The sequence below is a fragment of the Salvelinus sp. IW2-2015 genome, linkage group LG27, assembly GCF_002910315.2.
Source record: "Salvelinus sp. IW2-2015 linkage group LG27, ASM291031v2, whole genome shotgun sequence".
NCBI classification, from domain to species: domain Eukaryota; kingdom Metazoa; phylum Chordata; class Actinopteri; order Salmoniformes; family Salmonidae; genus Salvelinus; species Salvelinus sp. IW2-2015.
In genome coordinates this window covers 2,053,177-2,073,627 of record NC_036867.1, presented here as the reverse complement: position 1 = coordinate 2,073,627, position 20,451 = coordinate 2,053,177, and the positions used below count along the sequence as shown (strand labels likewise).

The 20,451-nt window shown below is 44.4% G+C and overlaps 1 protein-coding gene across 3 annotated transcripts; it reads left to right on the top strand.

Moving 5' to 3' along the window:
* Window positions 1-52: 52 nt before the first annotated feature.
* On the top strand, window positions 53-14,698 carry LOC111953658 (armadillo repeat-containing protein 1). 3 transcript variants are annotated; one of them, XR_011474302.1, is made up of 8 exons: window positions 54-456; window positions 1,404-1,612; window positions 3,142-3,233; window positions 9,184-9,376; window positions 10,003-10,119; window positions 10,236-10,310; window positions 12,058-12,581; window positions 12,769-14,698. XR_011474302.1 is itself a non-coding variant. In XM_023973071.2 (7 exons), exons 2-7 carry the CDS (start codon window positions 1,451-1,453, stop codon window positions 12,250-12,252), a joined length of 834 nt encoding a protein of 277 aa, XP_023828839.1. In that variant the 5' UTR covers window positions 53-561; window positions 1,404-1,450; the 3' UTR covers window positions 12,253-14,698. The 3 variants fall into 3 exon arrangements, 2 of the variants coding, with proteins under 2 accessions (XP_023828839.1, XP_023828840.1); XM_023973071.2 differs by having other exon boundaries at window positions 53-561; window positions 12,058-14,698; XM_023973072.2 differs by having other exon boundaries at window positions 12,058-14,698.
* Window positions 14,699-20,451: the final 5,753 nt, after the last annotated feature.

Genomic DNA, 20,451 nt, shown 5'->3' with positions numbered 1-20,451 from the left:
CGTTAATGTAGCAAGTCTTGCATAACGTGGACAGTTGTGAAATGTCAAGTAACATTAATTAATTGTCAGTAGTTTACTGTCACTGTCTTTTGTAGAATAATTTGGTCAAATACATTACATTCTTGAATACCGCTACATTCGATCAAGGTCGTGACAATTTGTTAACGTAAAACCTTCGATGAATGGCTCTTCGCCTTGTCGGTCACAACTGAACTGTCCAATCAGCTGTCTTCAAACTGAGACCGTGATGAATTCAATATGGACGTAAAATGTACCAGTTAGCCAGCTAGCTAGCTTTTTGCCGAAATTTAGTTAATTCCCAAGCTTCTGTTTTATTTCGATGTTGTGACGGAAACAGTTGTCTCTGCTTCTCACAACTGCTTAGTTTCTTTTCAACCGCAGTGTATTTGCGTTTAAAAAAAAAATTAAAACAGGGGGAGATCACTTGGAGAAAAGGTAATAATATGCTAACGATAACTAGCTAGATTTCTAGCCCAGCTCCTGCTTGTCCTGGGCGTGTTTTCAGATGTTCTGCGTAGACAACAATGCTACACAAGCAAGGTGAAGTAGCCAGCTAATTAGTAACTCTTGCAGTTCTGATAATAAACATGGATGGCCCTTCACTGTAATTATCCGGACAGTCTTAACCTGATAACTAGTTATGTGTTGTTGTTAGCTAGCTTGCTAACTAACTATTTTAACTATTGCTTTTAGCTATTGGTCTTGCTTGCCACGCTATGTGCACTGAGGAGTGCAGCTGCCTGGTTTATCAGAATAAAACCACGGGCATTCTCAAGAAAAAAAGATTAAGAACGCTATATTCACTTGGTTTTGGCCCATGGCATTAACGTTAGGCTAGTTGGGCCTATTGTTGCAGCCATAACTTGTTAGCCTCCATAAAACGTCAGCGCCCTTATTTGCTATGCACATATATCTTCACAATGGGCAGGGCCATATATCAGAACACTCTGCTGATACCATATCAGTAGCTAACTACATTGCTTTAACCTCTGTTATCATGTTTAAATGTGGACTCCCACGCTTTATTTTTCAGCCAAGTGCCCAAAGAAAGAAACTAACGTTAGCTAACTGCTGTAGTTAGCTAGCTAGTTGACATAGCTAGAAATATCGGTAGGTCTACACACCAAGATAATAATGGTAATGCATTTCAAGTGACCTGTCAAACTGATTGTTTTTCACAAATCACAATATGTTGCTCATACTGATTACAGTATTTGAACAGGTTGATACATCATTACCATTTAATATTGGCAGGTTGTTTTGGTCATGCAGTTTGCCAAAAATAAAAGCATTTAGAGACTTGTCACTGAAATGGATGTCATTGTAATTCATAGGTTCGGTACTGTACAGCTACATCTGACTTGATCCTATTATGTACACAGTGTGAAGAGGCTGGTTTGATGTGCACGACACTGAGAGAGGAGGCACCATGAGTGGGGAGCTGGATGCGCTGACTGTGGTGAACCAGCTACGAGATCTTGCAGCTGACCCCCTCAACAGACGAGCCATAGTACAGGACAACGGCTGCTTACCGGGCCTCATCCTCTTTCTGGACCACCCCAACCCTCAGGTCGTCTACTCCGCATTATTAGTAAGGCTCATCCACCACCATTTGACCATTTTGTTGGTTATGCATAAGGTCACAAGTTTTTCCTGAACATATGACCTGGAAAAACTCCAGGCCCTATTATGCAGAAATGTGGCCTGCTCCTATGACACAATTATCAAAAGGAATTTGGAACAGGGAAGAAGGACAGTCTAATCTTGAGTGTACCATGCAGCATGCGGTAAGTCATTCATAACCGTCCGTCCAGTGGTGTCAGGACAGGTTAGGTTAGAGTGACGGTGCGAAGGGCAATCCCTCCCTCTGTGTCGGTGCCAGGCAGAAACATTGATATTTACCCAGCAACATCTACAACAGCGTTTACCTAACTTGGTCCTGCCCCCCACCCCCGGGTGCATGTTTTGTTTTTTGCCCTAGCACTACACAGGTGATTCAAGTAACCAACTCATCATCAAGCTTTGATTATTTGAATCAGCTGTGTAGTGCTATGGCAAAAAACAAAACGTGCACCCAGGAGAGGCCTCAGGACCGAGTTTGGGAAACCCTGTTCTAGAAGAACCCTGTAGAGGAACCAGAGGATTGGTGTCGTCTGGTGCCTGGTGTGGCTCTCTGATGCCAGGCTGTAATAATGTTAATTAAAACTAGTTGCAAAATAAACAAAAAAATATAAACAGAAAAAAAAGTGGTAGGTTGCATCACCCATATCTGAGACTGCAACAAAATTACAGTTGTATTTTCTTGTAGCTACATGATAAACAATGTCAGTGTTTGAAGAAGAGTGTTCTCGGGCACATCTCCTAGGATACACACACACACATCTGAGTGCTTTATATAATAGTTGTTATTTAGTGGTGACCTGGACAGTGTACACTCAAAGCCTGTACTTGTTGCATTGGTTATGCAACACACACACACTAAGTTGCTTTTTCAGCTATCTGTACTTTACTATTTATATTTTTTACTTCTACATTCCTAAAGAAAAGAAAATACCTTTTACTCCATACATTTTTGCGGACACCCAAAAGTACTCATTCATTTTGATAGGAAAATGGTCCAATTCACTCACTTATCAAGAGAACATCCCTGGTCATTCCTACTGTGTTTGTAAATAATGTCTGAGTGTGCCCCTGGCTATCCGTAAATAAATAGACAATAATTGTGCCATCTCCTTTGCTTAATATAAGGAATTTAAAATTATTTATACTTTTACTTTTGATACTTAAGTATATTTTAGTAATTCCATTTTCATTTGATACTTAATTATATTTAAAACCAAATACTTTTAGACTTTTACTCAAGTAGTATTTTACTGGATGACTCACTTTTACTTGAGTCGTTTTCTATTAAGGTATCTTTACTTCTACTCCAGTATGAAATTTGAGTGCTTTTTCCATCACTGGCTCTCACTGCGCTTAAGTAGCTGGTTGGCTGCTCAGCTGTGATTGTGTGTATGCATCTTTGCCTGGCTGAGTTTTAACACACACACACATACACAACTAGGGAGAGTGATAGCCCTAGGTTTGTTTAAGCTGTAATGGCTTCCCTTGTCCTTCCAGGCAGTGCGCTACCTTGCAGAATGTCGGTCCAACAGAGAGAAGATGAAGGGAGAGCTGGGCATGATGCTGAGTCTGCAGAATGTCATGCAGAAGTAAGTCCCCTACCTGTCACCGCACTGYACTGTATCGGAATGAGCACACACACACTGCACTTTTCACTGAAAACCTGATCCTGATATTTCTCTTGTTTTCAGAGGACAATAATTGCCTCAGTGACTGTCTGCAAATTTTCTTGACAGGAAGGTTGTCGAAGGTTGCCATGTCAGGTTGAATTTGATTAATCCTGAATTAAAGTCTGCCGCTAAACAATTAATTCACTGTTTCTGCACATTTAGTGATTTAATGCAACCTGCCACTTTTTTAATTTGTAAAATTTTACCTTTATTTAAGGCAAGTCAGTTAAGAACAAATACTTATTTTCAGTGACGGCCTAGGAACAGTGGGTTAACTGCCTTGTTCAGGGGCAGAACAACACATTTTTACCTTGTCGGGGGATTTGATCTTGCAACCTTCCGGTTACTAGTCCAACACTAACCACTAGGCTACCTGCCACCCCGATCTAGTCAGTATCCCCACTGGTTTAAAAAAAATTCTGAATAATGTTAGGGTTGCCAGGTATTTTTCTCATGGACAGTTATCGGCTGAACTTTCATCGCTGCATCTGTCTTTTCAAATAAATACATGTTAATGTCCATTAAATGCCCTTTAGTTAGGCATAAAACATGAAACATTTCATTTTCCCTTACTGTAAACTAGGCCTGGGAATTGCCAGGAACCTCACGATACGATGTTATCACCATACTTATGTACCGATACGGTATGTATTGAGATTTTATACTGCGATTTTTATTGCAGTTTGATGTTCCAAACATATTGCTTACTATATGTCTGCTGCAGAGGGATATGAGAGGATGATTAAATTTTTTTAAATCAGTCATGGACAGAAAAGTGCTGAAAGCAACATGTTGGCTCACTATTTAAAAAGAAGATGGGGAACCAGCTATAGCATGAAAAATACAGTTTTGGCGCAGGTACAACCCACTAGCATTAGCTAACGCTACCTAGCGGCAACAAAAACAAATATTTGTTTTTACTAATCGATACTCAGAGTCAAAGTATGGATTTGTAATATCGTCTAAAATAATATTGTGATTTCCCCCCCTATCACTACTAAAAAAAAGTTGGTTAAAAAGAATGCCCTCTGTTACCTTTTGGGTACCTTGCTAAATCAATATGGCTTACACATTCTGGTCACCCAGTGGGGTCGCTAGACCTCCGAGGTGTGTGGTGCTCCAGATAGGGTTGTTGTGTGCTCCCCCTCCTAGTGAGAGTAACTGGAGGGTGTGTGGTAAGTGACTGCTGTTTATGATTGGCACTCAGAAGTGTGCCAGCGGTTGGCAGGCCTGGTATCAGGCTGTATGATCTACTCCCAGGGCAAAACTCTCTGTGAGACTGACCCAGTCACTTCAGCTAGCAACAGGCCCTATCAAGATGGGTCCTGCGGTCACACCGACTCCCTCTGCTCCCATTCCACACAGTGACTTTGGGTGGAGGTCATTAATGGCTGGAGAGCCTGTGAACACAAGACTGAAGGGAAAGTCGAGCCAAGTTACCACTCCCAAGGCTCTGTATTATTATTATTGGTACAGAGATTTAGCTTGTGAATGGAGCTTTGTCTAGTCCATTCACACAGAAGACCAATGCCTATAGCATTCCTTAAGCCTGTCGCATGTCCGTCGCCCCCCACACACATTCTGAAATCACATTTTTGTCCCCCCCAGTTTTATCATTGGAATGCGATACAAAATGAGGCAACGGTGTGCTTTAGGACCATGCAGACGCCTCCAAGCTGTCGCGTAGGCTGTTTGGAGTGTTTATTCAACTGGATTAAAAAATATAAATATAACATTATTTTTGTTCGTTTTGGTGTTCTGCTGTTGGCGCCACAATTTTTTCTTGAGGCAAGTCGATGTTTGGTAGCCGAAGTCTACACCCCTTTGTCGGTGATAGATCAACAGTAGGGGTGGGAACTATTGACAGGATGATTCAATTAAGTGTTTGCTCTCTTTCAACTAGAGAGACAGGGGAGCGGCAGGTAGTCTAGTGGTTAGAGCGTTGGACTAGTAACTGAAAGGTTGCTAGATCGAATCCCCGACCTGACACGGTAAAAATCTGTCGTTCTGCCCCTGAACAAGGCAGTTAACCCACTGTTCCTAGGCCGTCATTGAAAATAAGAATTTGTTCTTAACTGACTTGCCTAGTAAAATAATAAAGATAGGCCCTACTGTCCAGCACACCACATGTTTTCATTGGTTGTGGCGAATTTGCCGCTTGACACACATCACTGCATGGTGATACCAAAGATTGTTTTAACTAAACCAAGATAGACCACAGCCTGTCGTTTCCAATGGTAACAAATTAGTCATAGTGGGCAGAACAAGCAAGGAGGGGGGCAGAGCCAAGCTAGCGAGATCCTATTGGAGGGTTCTAGCATCCTCTGCATATTTCCGTTAAGGAACGCCTACTCTGTGTGTTCGTGGTGCAATAACTCAATTTGCCTTTGCACTCCTCCTAAACAAGGCGATTTTTAAAAACGTTTGCAAAGGGTAAAGTCTACAAACCTTAGTCCACTCTGTTCATAGCATATTCTAGTTTTGGGGACAGAACTGTATTGGGATCAAATTTTCAACAACGAAAATTAGTAGAATGTCAGCCAAAATCCATTTCGCACCATCTTCTCCCACTGCCCGCCATGTTTGGTAGTGAGTGAAATCGCCAAGTGGATGCTTCACATTTCTAATCTCAGCAAAAAAATAAATGGCCTCACTGTCAACTGCGTTTATTGTCAGCAAATGTAACACGTGTAAATATTTCTATGAACATAACAAGATTCAACAACTGAGACATAAACTGAACAAGTTCCACAGACATGTGACTAACAGAACTGGAATAATGTGTCCCTGAACAAAGGGGGGGTCAAAATCAAAAGTAACACTCAGTATCTGGTGTGGCCACCAGCTGCATTAAGTACTGCAGTGCATCTTCCCCTCATGAACTGCACCAGATTTGCCAGTTCTTGCTGTGAGATATTACCCCACTCTTCCACCAAGGCACCTGCAAGTTCCTCTGACTTTTCTGGGGGGAATGGCCCTAGCCCTCACCCTCTGATCCAACAAGTCCCAGACGTGCTCAATGGGATTGAGATCCGGGCTCTTCGCTGGCCATGGCAGAACACTGACATTCCTGTCTTGCAGGAAATCACGCACAGAACGAGCAGTATGGCTGGTGGCATTGTCATGCTGGTGGGTCATGTCAGGTTGAGCCTGCAGGAAGAGTACCACATGAGGGAAGAGGATGTCCTCCCTGTAATGGACAGCGTTGAGATTGCCTGCAATGACAAAAGCTCAGTCCGATGATGCCACAGACCATGACGGACCCTCCCTCCAAATTGATCCTGCTCCAGAGTACAGGCTTCGGTGTAACGCTCATTCCTTCGAGAATAAACGCGAATCCGACCATCACTCCTGATGAGACAAAACCGCGACTCGTCAGTGAAGAGCACTTTTTGCCAGTCCTGTCTGGTGAGCACTGATGGAGGGATTGTGCGTTCCTGGTGTAACTCAGGCAGTTGTTGTAACTCAGGCAGTTGTTGCCATCCTGTACCTGTCCCGCAGGTGTGATGTTCGGATGCACCGATCCTGTGCAGGTGTTGTTATACGTGGTCTGCGAGGATGATCAGCTGTCCGTCCTGTCTCCCTGTAGAGCTGTCTTAGGCGTCTCACAGTACGGACATTGCAATTTATTTCCCTGGCCACATCTGCAGTCCTCATGCCTCCTTGCAGCATGCCTAAGGCACGTTCACGCTGGGACCCTGGACATCTTTCTTTTGGTGTTTTTCAGAGTCCGTAGAAAGGCTTCTTTAATGTCCTAAGTTTTCATAACTGTGACCTTAATTGCCTACCGTCTGTAAGCTGTTAGTGTCTTAACGACCGTTCCACGGGATGTTCATTAATTGTTTATGGTTCATTGAACAAGCATGGGAAACAGTGTTTAAACCCTTTGCAATAAACATCTGTGGATTTTTACGAATTATATTTGGATTTTTACGAATTATCTTTGAAAGACAGCGTCCTGAAAAAGGGCTGTTTATTTTTTGTTGCTGAGTTTACATCCAGTGAAATTGTCTCATTGTTCTATCTGTGGTGATGGTGTCATTTCTCGTTGCTTATATGAGGTGTTCTTGCCATAATATGGACTTGGTCTTTTACCAAATAGGGCTATCTTCTGTATACCACCTCTACCTTGTCACAACACAACTGATTGATTCAAACGCATTAATAGGGTAATCAATTCCACTATTAAACTTTTAACAAGGCACCCCTTTTCATTGAGATGTATTCCATGTGACTACCTCATGAAGCTGGTTGAGAGAATGCCAAGAGTATGCAATGCTRTCATCAAGGCAAAGGGTGGCTACTTTGAAGATTCTCAAATATAAAATATATTTTGGTTAACACTTTTTTGGTTACTACATTATTCCTTATATGTTATTTCATAGTTTTGATGTCTTCACTATGCAGGAAATAGCAAAAAAATAAAACAAACCCTGGAATGAGTAGGTGTGTCTAAACTTTTGACGGGTACTGTATGTATGTGGACACCTTTAAGGAATGAATGCCAGAATTGGAAGGCTGGTTTGCACAGCTCAACTATGCCAGACAACAGACGTCCTATCTGGTTATATAGGCTGAATGATGTCTTGGTGACATATATATAGTATTAGCCTGCAGGGGCATCCTGGGACCGTCACAGTGTGGCAGTACTGACCACGTATGTCTGTGTCAAGGAATACTGCTGTCCTCTAGCCATGCTCTGTTGTCTCCACAAAGGAGACAATGTACTTAGCTCATGTATGCTTCATAAATCATATTGATTTACTGATAAATTATCATTCTCTCTGATTCGACAGGGATGATTTACTTATGTCTACATTTCTCTGTTAAAGATGCACTATGTAGAAATTGCTCCGCCATTTCCTGGTTGCTAAATTTGTAATAGTTCACCTAATTTCAGTTTTTAACAAAACAAGTATAGTGTAGATAATCATTTTACCATCTAAACCACTGTGAAATATATTTTCCATAACCACACACATTGTATTTCTATCTGTTTTGAAGCTTGTTTACAAAACCAAAGTAAAAGACTCAAAAACAGAACTTTATCACGGGAAGCATAGACACCGCACACAGAACAGATCTAACGGTTCTTAGACTTGCGTTCAATGAGTGACAGATCTATAACACACATTTCCATGTGAATTTGGTCAACAACAAAAAGAAGTGACACATTGCAGCTTTTAAATGACATTAGACTAATACTTTCATTAACAGTATTATTATTATTGAACCTTTTAGAGACGGACGGAGACCTTAGTGAATGTATGGTCGTTTTATGAGTGTAGTGTGGTCATTTCTCCTCCTACGAGGCTGGCTATTTATACAGTGGAAAGGTTAGGTGGTGACAGGCCTGTCACACTGGCTCTCTGTAGGGGACCACCTCCCCATCCCACCCTACCTCCTCCATGCAGCTGGACAGCTGTCTTACTGTGCGTCTGGCAATGAGACTACTTCTAGAAATATCAACCACTCAGCCCAGTGGGCTCTGGGAGAGACTTGGACAGGCCTAGACCACAGGAGAGGACACCCAGCTGTAATGGAGACCACCGTTGTCGTGTTGCACAGAGGGGAAGAGTAGACATGGAAACTTTACTGTTTATGCATCCACTTCCTTATTGACTTGGATTCATTGGTACCATCTTGCCCTTGTCTGGATTTGAAGAGAGGACTTGGACACGACGAAAGTCAAGGTTATTGAAATAACATGTGAAAAATGAAAAATCTCACACAGCAAGTATGCCTTTGTTTGCTGAGACAACTGTCCACAAAATTATTTGAAAAAAATGTAACTTTTGATACTTAGCCTCTCTTTCTCCCACCCTCTATTCTCCCCCTCCCACCCTTCTCCTCCCTAACCCTCCCTCAGGAGCACCTCCCCAGGGGAGACCAAGCTGCTGGCATCTGAGATTTATGAGATTCTGCAGGCGGCTGGTAATGACCAGGCAGAGCAGGCCGAGGCTGAAGCCGCCTCCTGCAGACGCAAGGCCCACTTCTTCCTGGGCTCCACCAACAAGAGGGCCAAGACCGTGGTGCTGCACATCGACGGCCTGGACGACTCAGTGAGTGGATGGTGGTGTTCTCACATTGTACACACACAATCCCATAACACACCTGAGGAGAGCAGTTTGCCAGACCAACGGCCCAGGCTCCATTCCAAACTGGCTGCTTGCTTCATGACTTCTTGCCTTTTAATGTGTCTCCTTGGGATGAAAACAGGTGAAAAAATAGAATCTCTTTCTTCGTTATTGTGATAGGTTAACACAGTTGATAAGTCACCATCTCTAAGAACCCTTGAGTTGGGCATATTGTCGCCCTGTTGTCAATGTGACCACACGGTCTTAACACACATTGTCAAGTAATGTGGGTCAGTGTTGTAAATGTCAGCCATTGAACAGCAGGGTGTTGAGATTAAACCTGAACATCACACCACAGGAGAGCTGCACCTGTCACTGATCACATTACACCAGACAGACAGCCTCAGTGACCAACACTCATACCACAAGACAATGGAAGATGAGCTCTTTTGACATTTTATGTCTATTACCGTGTTGTATATGTATGCAACATTAAACCCCTTCATCTGAATAGAATGTGAAGGTTTACAGGGTTTCTGGGTGACCATTTTATTTAAGACTGAATTGGTCTTGTCCTCTGCACAACTTCCCTGTCTCTCTCCATCCCTCAGACTCGTAGAAGTCTGTGTGAGGAGGCCCTGCTGAAGATCCCAGGRGTGATCAGCTTCACCTTCCAGATGGCTGTGAAGAGGTGTGTGGTCAGGATCCGCTCTGACCTCAAGGCTGAGGTGAGTTACCCTCTCCACAATGTCATTCCACGGCACTGGGAAATGGATGATGAACATCCCTTTTTTGATTACTTTGTGATCCTGTGATGAAGAACATCCATCTTTGTGTTCCTCAGGCGCTGGGCACGGCGATCAACTCCACCAAGGTGATGAAGGCTGCACAGGTGGTGAAGGGAGAGGATGGAGGAGAGGTAAGTGGAGGGAGGGAGGGATAGTACTGTCAAATGAAATTACAACTCACTTTACAGTAAAACAATCAAATGAAGGTGAACAGAAGCTAATAATATAAAACAAAATAATTTAGAAATAATTTATTCAAGGCTGTGCTAAATAACTGTAAAATAATTGATTAATCTTCAGGCTAAAAGGGTAGGTTTTGAAACATCATTTAAAAACCTCCACTGTGTCTGGCCTTCTTACCTGACAGGGCAAGTCATTGGGTTATTGTTGTGCTGTTGCAGCTTTGGCTAGGGCTTATTGTTTTTCAAAATGTCCACACCCAATGGGAGTAGGCATGATAGAGCTCTTTGCAAACCCATACGTCTGTAGCTGCTGCGTGCTGGGAATATGTTTATATCCTGGTGTGCTTGGGATGGTAGCTTGATCACAGATGAATCTTGGTTATTTGGAGTGACACCGTTAGCTGGTCAGCTCTCTCTAACCTGAGGGGATTATTCACCGCCAGGTCACATGACCAATCCCAGCATGCCCTGGGAGGAGTGTGGCACTACACCATGTATCTTTGGGAAACTGCAACCCCCATCAGAGGAGAAGAGCCAGCAACAGAACTCCCACTCCCGTCTGAAGTAGTTAGATTAGGGGGAGTTTTCTTCCTTGAGGTGCTCAATCATGGCTTGAAATGTCCCTCTCCAACAAGCCACAGCTCCCCACTGACCTGCTGCTGTTCCTGTTATGTCCATCAGGGGGCAGAGCTGGTTCATTTATGTTTCAGAGATGACACTGGAGAGGTAGAGAATAGCTTGAAATTGCCTGAGCCTGGTGTTGTTTTGTCTGCACTGTTTTTGTCCCCCACAATGAAATYGGGGATGGGACTGTGGATCTGTCTACGTCTATGTTCGTCACATGCAATATCTTAGACAGCACTGGCCCGATTTTGACGTAACTTCTGTGAATGATGCGTCTTGCCTTAGAGATCTTACATTTACATAATTACATAGATTGTCAAGATGGTGGCGCTATAACAAGCGATTGCAAATGCCAGCCTTGAAAGGTCACGCCACCTCGTTTGACCTGAAGTCATGAAATTTGGTACATAGGTCCCTCTCCTCACAAAGGAACACATTTACCTCAGGGACCCATAMGGTCTGCCATGATGGATTTTAGCCTTTTAGAATTTTGTGGAAAAAACTTAAAACGCCAGTCCTCTGGCACTGAATGACTGATCTGCATGAAACTTGATATGTTGCATCTATGGACAAAGGTCTACCATCACACAATATTTTCCAGACTTGTACCTAAAACAACATGGCCACTATTGACCAATAAACATTAACGTGGGCGTGATCTGGCACATAAATGCATATAATTCAGTCACAGATATTCATATTGTAAGAAAATTTGGTAAACATGTTGCAAAAACTGTCAAGACTCAACATATGCAAGAACATTCATATCGACCACATGGTGGCACTATAACGGGGACATATTTTGTTACTACCAGTATAGTCTAGTTTGAATTGTTGTCACTAATTGGCCCAAGGGGTGGGGGCTGCATCATTTGTGGGGGATGACATGTTTACTGTTGCCTTGTTTAATTAAACCAGTTTGCCACTAGGCAGGGATTCTGAACAATTGTTGTCTATCTCTCTCTCCCCCCTCCCTCCGTCTGTCCCACCTTCCCTTCCACCGTCCTTACGTCCCACCCTCTCCCTCCCTCCGTCTGTCCCACCCTCTCCCTCCCTCCGTCTGTTCCCCCAGCTGATGCTTCCATTCCAGGAGGGTGCGGAGGTGGTGGTGGTGGAACACAATGTGGACGTCCCAGACTACCTCCCTGAGGAGGAAAGCCCGTCTCAGGAGCAGGACAAGGCCGTGACCCGTGTGGGTTCCATCACAGATGGCGTGGGCTGGCTCAGCACCGCCGCCAACTTCCTGTCCCGCTCCTTCTACTGGTGACCACTTCCTGTGTCAGTACCCATCGTCAAAACCCGAAACTACCAACTGATGGTCGGTCGCCTTAGCCCACCAGCCCTGCCTAGCCCCTTCCCCGGTTATCCAGCCCTTCTACTCTCTAGTCCCTCTCAGCAGCCACACAGAGTACCACTCTGCTCAGTGTCTATATGGAGCACTGGACTGCCATGCGCACCCTGAATAGGGTTGCAAAATTCCAGGAACTTTCAATAAATTCCCTGGTTTTCCAGATATCCCGGTTGGAGGATTCCTGGAATCAGGAGGGAATAAGCAGGAAAGCTGGTAGCCTCCTTCCAGGATTTCTGGAAAAGCAGGTAATTTATTGAAAGTTCCTGGAATAACCTTCACTTGTATATAAGAGGAAATAAGTTAAGAACATGCTAGCTACYGTACCACAGGTAAAGCGCTGCACACTAAATACACATTCAATCGTTACACATTATGCACCTCACAAGCCATCGACGGAGGACTTCAGAATCAGCTTCTCTTCTTTTCCTTTAGAAAATGAGCTTTCTCTGATGCCGGACGGTCCATCATCTCTTTGAAACCAAATTGCATTGTGGGAATGCATGGCGTTGCGTAGTCTTCTGAGTTGGAGCGATTGCATTGGATGACGCTGCGCTTGTGGAAATAGGTTATTTTTGTGCATGAGTTTGAGTTCTCATCTTTTCCTCATTTAAAAAAAAAAGATGTTTTTTCCCACCTTTTTCTGTGTTTTGCCAATCTCTAATTCACTTTTGGTTCCCTCATGTGGGGAGCCTGTTTAAAGCATGCTGTAATTATTTTGTGTGTGCTGATCTTGCTTGTTGCCTTTCCTCAATCCTTTGTGTGTGCCTTTTTGATGCTTTGCTGCAATTTATTTATTATTAGTGGTCCATTTTAACTTTGCTCTAAACCTTTGAAGCCTTGTGAATAATGCAATCTCGGTCCTCTATGTCCGGAGCTTATTTGCCCTAGCACGTCATGTCTCTCACAGGGAGATGTCATATCTGTTGTAAGGAAACGAGACCCCAGCAAAGGCTGCGGTCCAGTCAGTCAAATGACACTAGCTTCCCAATAGAGGACTGTTGATGCAGAAAGAAAAGGGAAATTGCGATGGTTACTGTTCTACTATAGCCATCTGCATTGGTCCACTTGTTACCTCTTGTTAGTCTCCTAGGACTTGGGAATCCCTTGGTTGAACAATACAGTAGAGGTGTGTTCAGACAGATCGTTGTTGTGATGTATTGACTGACATCCTGAATTGACTTCTTCGTTCTTTCCCCTTCACGGTTATCATATAGCATTATCATATGGCGTTCTGAAAGGTCTGAGAGTAGTCAACTAGGCCTAAATCATTGTAGTGGAGAAAAGTATCTCGACCTAAAGCTCATCAACATCTTCACTATTGTGGCCCAGCCACTTTAATGTTTGTTTTACCCCCTTTAGCCAGCAGTGTCCTTAAAACAAAGTACACACACACACCATTGCTGCTGAGAGGAAGACCGTGGAGGTGTAAGCAGCATCGGGGGGTGGATATGTACATTTTGTAAATGGTTCCTGGTCTCCAAGCTATGTTAATCTCAGTCCTGATTTCCGGAAGAAATCATGTTTTTYTTCTGTTAGACAGTTCAACTTCGTCTCCATTTTACTTTGTTGAAAAATGGCACGGAATATAATTTTCAATGTAGATAACACCCTTTATCAAGAGGCTTTGACCAATTTCCGATACATTTAAAGTATGATGATACTGTAGGTTCTTGCAGAGAACTGGTTTTGGATTGACTTAATTTTCTTTTGAGAGCCCTTTCATGCCTGTAATCCTGCCTTCATGATCTCATCTGATTTGAGTGTGATTGACATGCATTGTGTAAAGGAAGTGCCGACCAGACAATGAATAGTCTCCTGCTGGAGGCCATACTCACAGCTCACAAGGCTAGTCGAATAGTATGATTTAAAATGACCTCAAAGAATTAGCCTAATAACATATATCCACTAAAATGAGTGTCTATTATCTAGCACCAGCCCTCAAAAGTAGTGCTTACCAACAACAACGAAAACGACAACAAGTCATAGAATGAAGTTGAGAAATCCTCAGTGTTATATTTAATCCCAATCCTTAGTCTTCCTTTTTTCGCTAACATCCACAGAATCAGTCAAGATTCGCACCACGTGGAGTTAATTCTATTATATGTTATACCCCTTGTACTGTTTATCATAAATACTTGAACACGTTATTTTGTCTCTGTTTAAATCCCCCATGTGATATGCAGTTAGTTTTTAATCCCACCCTATCCTTTAATAGCCACTACATCAGGATGGCTGACAGAATCGTGTAGCAAGTCCTCAGAATAGTAGCTTCTTCTCATATACAGTGTTTATCTGCCATATAATGTATTGCAGATCTCAAAACAGTTCATTCCTAATTCAAATATTAAAAAGAATTACAATTGTTTGCGTCTGTTGTGATGTCAGCAGTGTGTGTTGTGATGTCGGCCGTGTGTTGTCAAATCAAATTTTATTTGTCACATGCGTCGAATACAACCAGTGTAGACCTTAAGGTGAAATCCTTACTTACAAGCACTTAACCAACAATGCAGTTTTAAGAAAAATAAGTGTTAAGTAAAAAATAGATAAGTACAAAAAAAATAACATGGTTGTATAGTTAGAGCAGCAGCGAGGCTATAACAGTAGTGMGGCTATATGTACAAGGAAGTAGAGTACAGCAGTGTGTTGTCATGTCAGTAGAATGTTGTTGTCAGTAGTGTGTTGTGATGCAGTATTTTCTTTTAACTGCATTGTTGGTTAGGAGCTCGTAAGTAAGCATTTCACTGTACACGTTGTAATCGTCGCATTGGCTAATAAAAATTGATTTGATGTTAGTAGAGTGTGTGCTGTGATGTCAGCAGAGTGTGTGCTGTGATGTCAGCAGAGTGTGTGCTGTGATGTCAGCAAGAGGTGTGGGTTGCTAGATGTCAGCAGAGTAGTGGTTGTGATGTCAGTCAGAGTGTGGGTTGTGAATGATGTCAGCAGAGTGTGGTTGTGCTTGTCAGCAGAGTGTGGGTTTGTGAATTGTACAGAGAGTGGGGTGGGTTGTGAGTCAGCAGAGTGTGGGTTGTGATGTCAGCAGAGTGGGTGTTGTGATGAAGCAGAGTGTGTGCTGTGATGTCAGCGGAGTGTGTGGCTGTGATGTCAGCGGAGTGTGTTGTGCTGTGATGTCCAGCGAGTGTGGTGCTGTGATGTCAGCAGAGTGTGTGCTTGTGATGTCAGCAAGTGTGTGCTGTGAATGTCAGCAGAGGTGTGTGCTGTGATGTCAGAGTCAGAGTGGTGAGCTGTGATGTCGAGAGTGTGTGATGTGATGTCAGCAGAGTGTGTGTCTGTGATGTCAGCAGAGGTGTGTGCTGTGATGTCAGCAGAGTGTGTGCTGTGATGTCACAGAGTGTGTGCTGTGGATGTAGCAGAGTGTGTGCTGTGATGTCAGCAGAGTTGGTGTGCGTGTGATGTCAGCAGAGTGTGTGCTGTGGATGACGATCGTCGATTGGAGAGAGAATACTTTTGGTCTAGGCACCCAGTCATCTACCATGGCCATAGTAGCTGTAAACTGTGCGTGTTTCCAGATCAAAATGCTGAGGGTAGCAGAGAGAAAGAAGGAGATATGATCAAATTCTATTTCCTGTGCAAGTGAGAAATGTACTGCATAGAGACATCCCCTGCTGTTACCAGCAGCTGGTCCACCTCCAGCTGTTTCCCCAGCTGGTCACACCTCCGCGGTGTCCCCCAGCCGGTCCATCTACCATGCTGGTCCACCTCCATAGGTTGCTACCCCGCCTTGCTCCCCCGCTGCTGCTCACCAGCTCGCCAGCCTAGCAGTCAACCTCCCGCTGTGTGAGCTAACCCAGCCTAGCCCAGTCCACTCCGAGTGCTGCCCCACGCTAGCCAGTCCCACTCTCCCAGCTGCTGCTCCCCAGCCTAGCCAGTCCACCTCCCGCTGCTGCTCCCAGCTAGCCTGGTCCACCTCCCCTGCTGTTCCCCAGCCAGGGGTCCATTTACCCATCTACCATGCTGGTTCACACTCCAAGGCAGCCAGTAGTACTTCCGCCAAGCGATGTGCAGTCAACTCTCGTCCCCGTGCTGCTCCCAGCCTAGCCAGTCACTTCCCGCTGCTGTCCCCAGCCTATGCAGTTCACCTCCCGCTGCTGGTCCCAAGCCTAGCAAGTCAACCTCCCGCTGCTGCTCCCACAGCCTAGCCCAGTCCACCTCCGCCTGCTGCTCCCCAGCCTAGCAGTCCACCTCTACCGCTGGCTAGCTACCCCAGCCTAGCAGTCCACACGTCGCCGTTGCTGCTTTTGACCACAATCTAAGCCTAATGCCAGATCCAACCGATTCAACCCGCCTTGCTGCTTGCACCACGCCGCTAAGGCTGTCCAGCTTCCGCCAGGGCTCTAGTGCATCCCCCAGCTAAGCCGTCCCACCTACAACGCTGCTTGCTCACACAGCACTACGCACAGTCCACCTCCCGCTGCTAGCTCCCGCCTAGCCAGTCAAACTCCGTATGCTGATCCCCAGCCTCAGCAAGTCCCCATCTTCCGTTGCTGCTTCCGCAGCTAGCAGTCTCAATCATCCCGATATAGATTGTAGCTTCCCCGCTAGAGTCACTCCCTGCCTTGGCGTCCCCAGCCTAAGCATCGACTCCCCTCTGTACCACCATAACGCCAGAGTCACTCACGTGCTGCTACCCAGCTAGCCAGTCAAACCTGAACGATTGCTGCCCAATACGCTGCAGTCAACGTCCCCCTGTGTACCCAGCTAGCAGTCCACTCCACCTGCTGTCCCCAGCTAGCAGTCCCACCTCCCCCTGCTACTCCCCCAGCCTAGCCAGTCCACCTCCCCCTGCTGCTCCCCCAGCCTAGCCAGTCCACCTCTCCAGCCTAGCGGCAGAGGCAGTGCTGCTGGTGCACATCTCTGGGTGGCTGTGGTCCTCTGTTCACCATGTGCCAGAGGGCTTTGTCAGGCAAGTAGAGAGGTGTAGTTAGTGAATCTCACAGCTATCAGCTGGATGGATGTGGACTGGCTGGAGAGGAGACTGGGTATTTCCCTGTTGATTTTCATACAGATCAACGTGGAAGGATCTGGCCTTAATTTCACCCAACTTTATATGAGGTGAACAGTCCTGAACACAGAAGGCTCAGTGAGGGAAGGATCAAGAGTTCATTGAGGTCATGCAATGCTTTCAGTAAAACGTTGCAATAATGTAACATATTGATTTTTTGTTATTTATTATACATACCGGTACATCATTTGACCTTAAACTAAGTTCCTGTTATTATGAACCCACCTATCATGGCCCCACCTATAACCTATTCTGAAGAAGCTACGCTGTATAGAAGACTGTCTGGTTCTCAGGGTAATGTGATGTGCTCTCCACTAGAGGGGGTCTCTTAGCTGAGAAAAAATGGAAATGACAAATTGTGACCAACAAATGTGTAAAAACGACTCGAAATCCACCATTGTTCAATCTCATGTCAACGGAGAGGACATGGACAAACATACTGACAGCTGTGTTTCTACATTAACAGAATAGATGCCTAAAAACAGAGTTTCAGTCGGATTTAAGACTAGCAACTGTTTTAGCAATAGAGAGTTCTAGAGCAGTTCTCTGGTCAGGCCCATGATTCTATTAAAAGATTTGGGATGTATCGTCTCGTCCCCCCCCCCCCAAAAAAGTAAATGGTAAGTAGAGCGAAGCAGTAATTGAACAGGGTAGACGACGCGTTCAACCTTGACTTACATGGTTCCATAATTATCATTTAAAAATACCTGTCCTCTGGTTGTAGGCAATGTAGCATTGAGGAAAACCAAATATATTATATTTTCTACCAGGGTTTTTCTTTTAACAAGTCTCATAAATTCTTTAAATATTCTTCCAATATTCACTCACAAACTCCTACGGATACACCCACACATTCTGAAAAAGCAACTATTTGCCAGGGAGAGAAGTAACAGAGCCAGCTACACCTCCCTGCAGATCTAGAACTGTGTGTGCTGGGATTCTGGAATAGTGGAGAGAACTAGCAGCTTATCTTATTTTGAGAATGTTAATTACACAAAAAGGTTTTCATTTCTTGGATATTTCAAATAAGATTCCCTTTCCACTTCCACCCACATCTTGTCTGATCAAAAGGCACCAGTGCCCTTCTCCTAAACACTCCTTGTTCGCCTGCGATATAAGCCCTTTTGCATATTTGTGCATACGTGTCGTCCATATCACTAGGAGCAGCGCTATATGCATTTTTAATCTATGCTTGCCGGGGATGAGGGCCTGAGTGTGAGGAGATGGATAGGGAAGAACGGTGTATCTGCGGAGCCGCTTTGACGATTTGATTCCAGGTTCAGCATCCAGTCAATGAGATCAGCTGTAAATCCTCCTGCTCTGTGCACGGCGTGAAATGATGTGACTCCTGTAATTTATGTCAAATAACTTTTCAGGATGTGTGAGTGTAGCAATCAGCGTTACAGAGGCGCCATAACTCTTGGGCTGAGGGCCCCGGTGGAGATTTAATTGAGACATTTTTCTTTATCTTAAGCGCTGAGCGAGCGGCGTGTTGTTGTATAACGAGACGTAATGCCTCTCTTTAGATGGGGRGGGGTCAACGGCCTGGATGAGGGAAGGTCACAGGCTGACTGGGTTGGATATCCAATTTTCTCATGCAGGGTTCAGTCTCTATGGGGAATAAAGAGTGGAAAGACACCGGAGGAGCACAGCACTGAGAGGCCAGTGATGTCATTATCATGCTAAACATTCAATGTTAATCTTTACAGTATCTCCAGGATCATTGGAGTCATGACACTTTTAGTTCAGCCAGGATGGGCAACACTGGAGAGCATAAATACGTGTACTTGTCAGCCAGAAAAAGGCACAGAGAAGAAGACTATCACTATGTACCTTTGTTATTTAGAATGCTGTGTGGCCCCCACCCTCCACCTATAGAGGATGTATTGGGTATTATTATTATTATGATTGCGTATATATCTACTGCCTGTGTGTAAGTAGTCCTCCTTCCCTCCCTGTGAAATGGTCCTGATGAGATGCATGCCACACACACACACACACACACACAGTGAGAGAGAGAGGCTGTAGCTCATAATTGTGGCCGTAGTTCATTATGACCCTCGGATGATTTGGAGCAGCCAGGGGAGCCTCGTCCTCTGACACCGCCACGTCCGCCCGGCGACAACCACTCCAGGCACTGATTGGTGGGATGAAATGTTGCCGTCGAAAATTAAAAGGTCCCAGTGTCAAAATAATTCATGATATGCATAATCTTCCTGGCCTGATGAAATGGCGGATATCTGGATTAGAAGGATAATAAAAGCGATCCGGCTGCAGTTAAAACTCTTTAGCAGGCGAAGGAGGGAGGTGTCTGTTTTATCAGTGTCAAGAGTGCTGGATTATGGGGTCAAGATACTTCAAGGGTGTGTGTGTGTCCATGCTTCAATGTGTGTATGTATATTCCAGTGTATGGTGGTTCTCTCCACACCCCACCTGTGATTTGAATATCTGCTGTAATTGTCCCAAAACCGCTCATCAGTGGATCTGCCGTCCACCATTAGGGCTCAACAATATGGTGTGACATTCGAATTCCCCCCAATGACAGGTTATTAGGAGAGCCAAGCAGCCGGCACATAATTAAGCACCATAACGTTGACCTGTAATGTGAAGTAATGCTGAGAATGAATGGCAGGGAATGAAATAGGCACTTTGTTATAACACAGGAAAAGTGAGGGGGGTAGTTGGGCTAACCTTGTATCACAGCAGGATCATTTTTACAACTACTTTCCTCTCTGGATTTGTCTTTGTAACAGGTGGGTAATATGGGGAGGATTGAGTTGAGGGATGGCTGTGCTCGTTATAGGAGATTGTTTGACAACTGAGTTTATGCGATAAACTAGTATTCATTGTTGACCAGTTGTACTTAGGCTTCTCTTTCTCCTAAACTTAAAGATGACGTTTATGTAATTTCATGCACTTTACTTCCAGTGCTCTACATATGTGTGATATGAACAATGCCAATCTGCCATGAAAATAACCCCAAAAGTAAATTTTACTTGTTATTTTACCATTGAACTGCAGAGTGTGAATCAATCCATTACATTGAGCATATCAATGACGGAATCTATTTGAAGCTGCAGTACATGGCTGATATG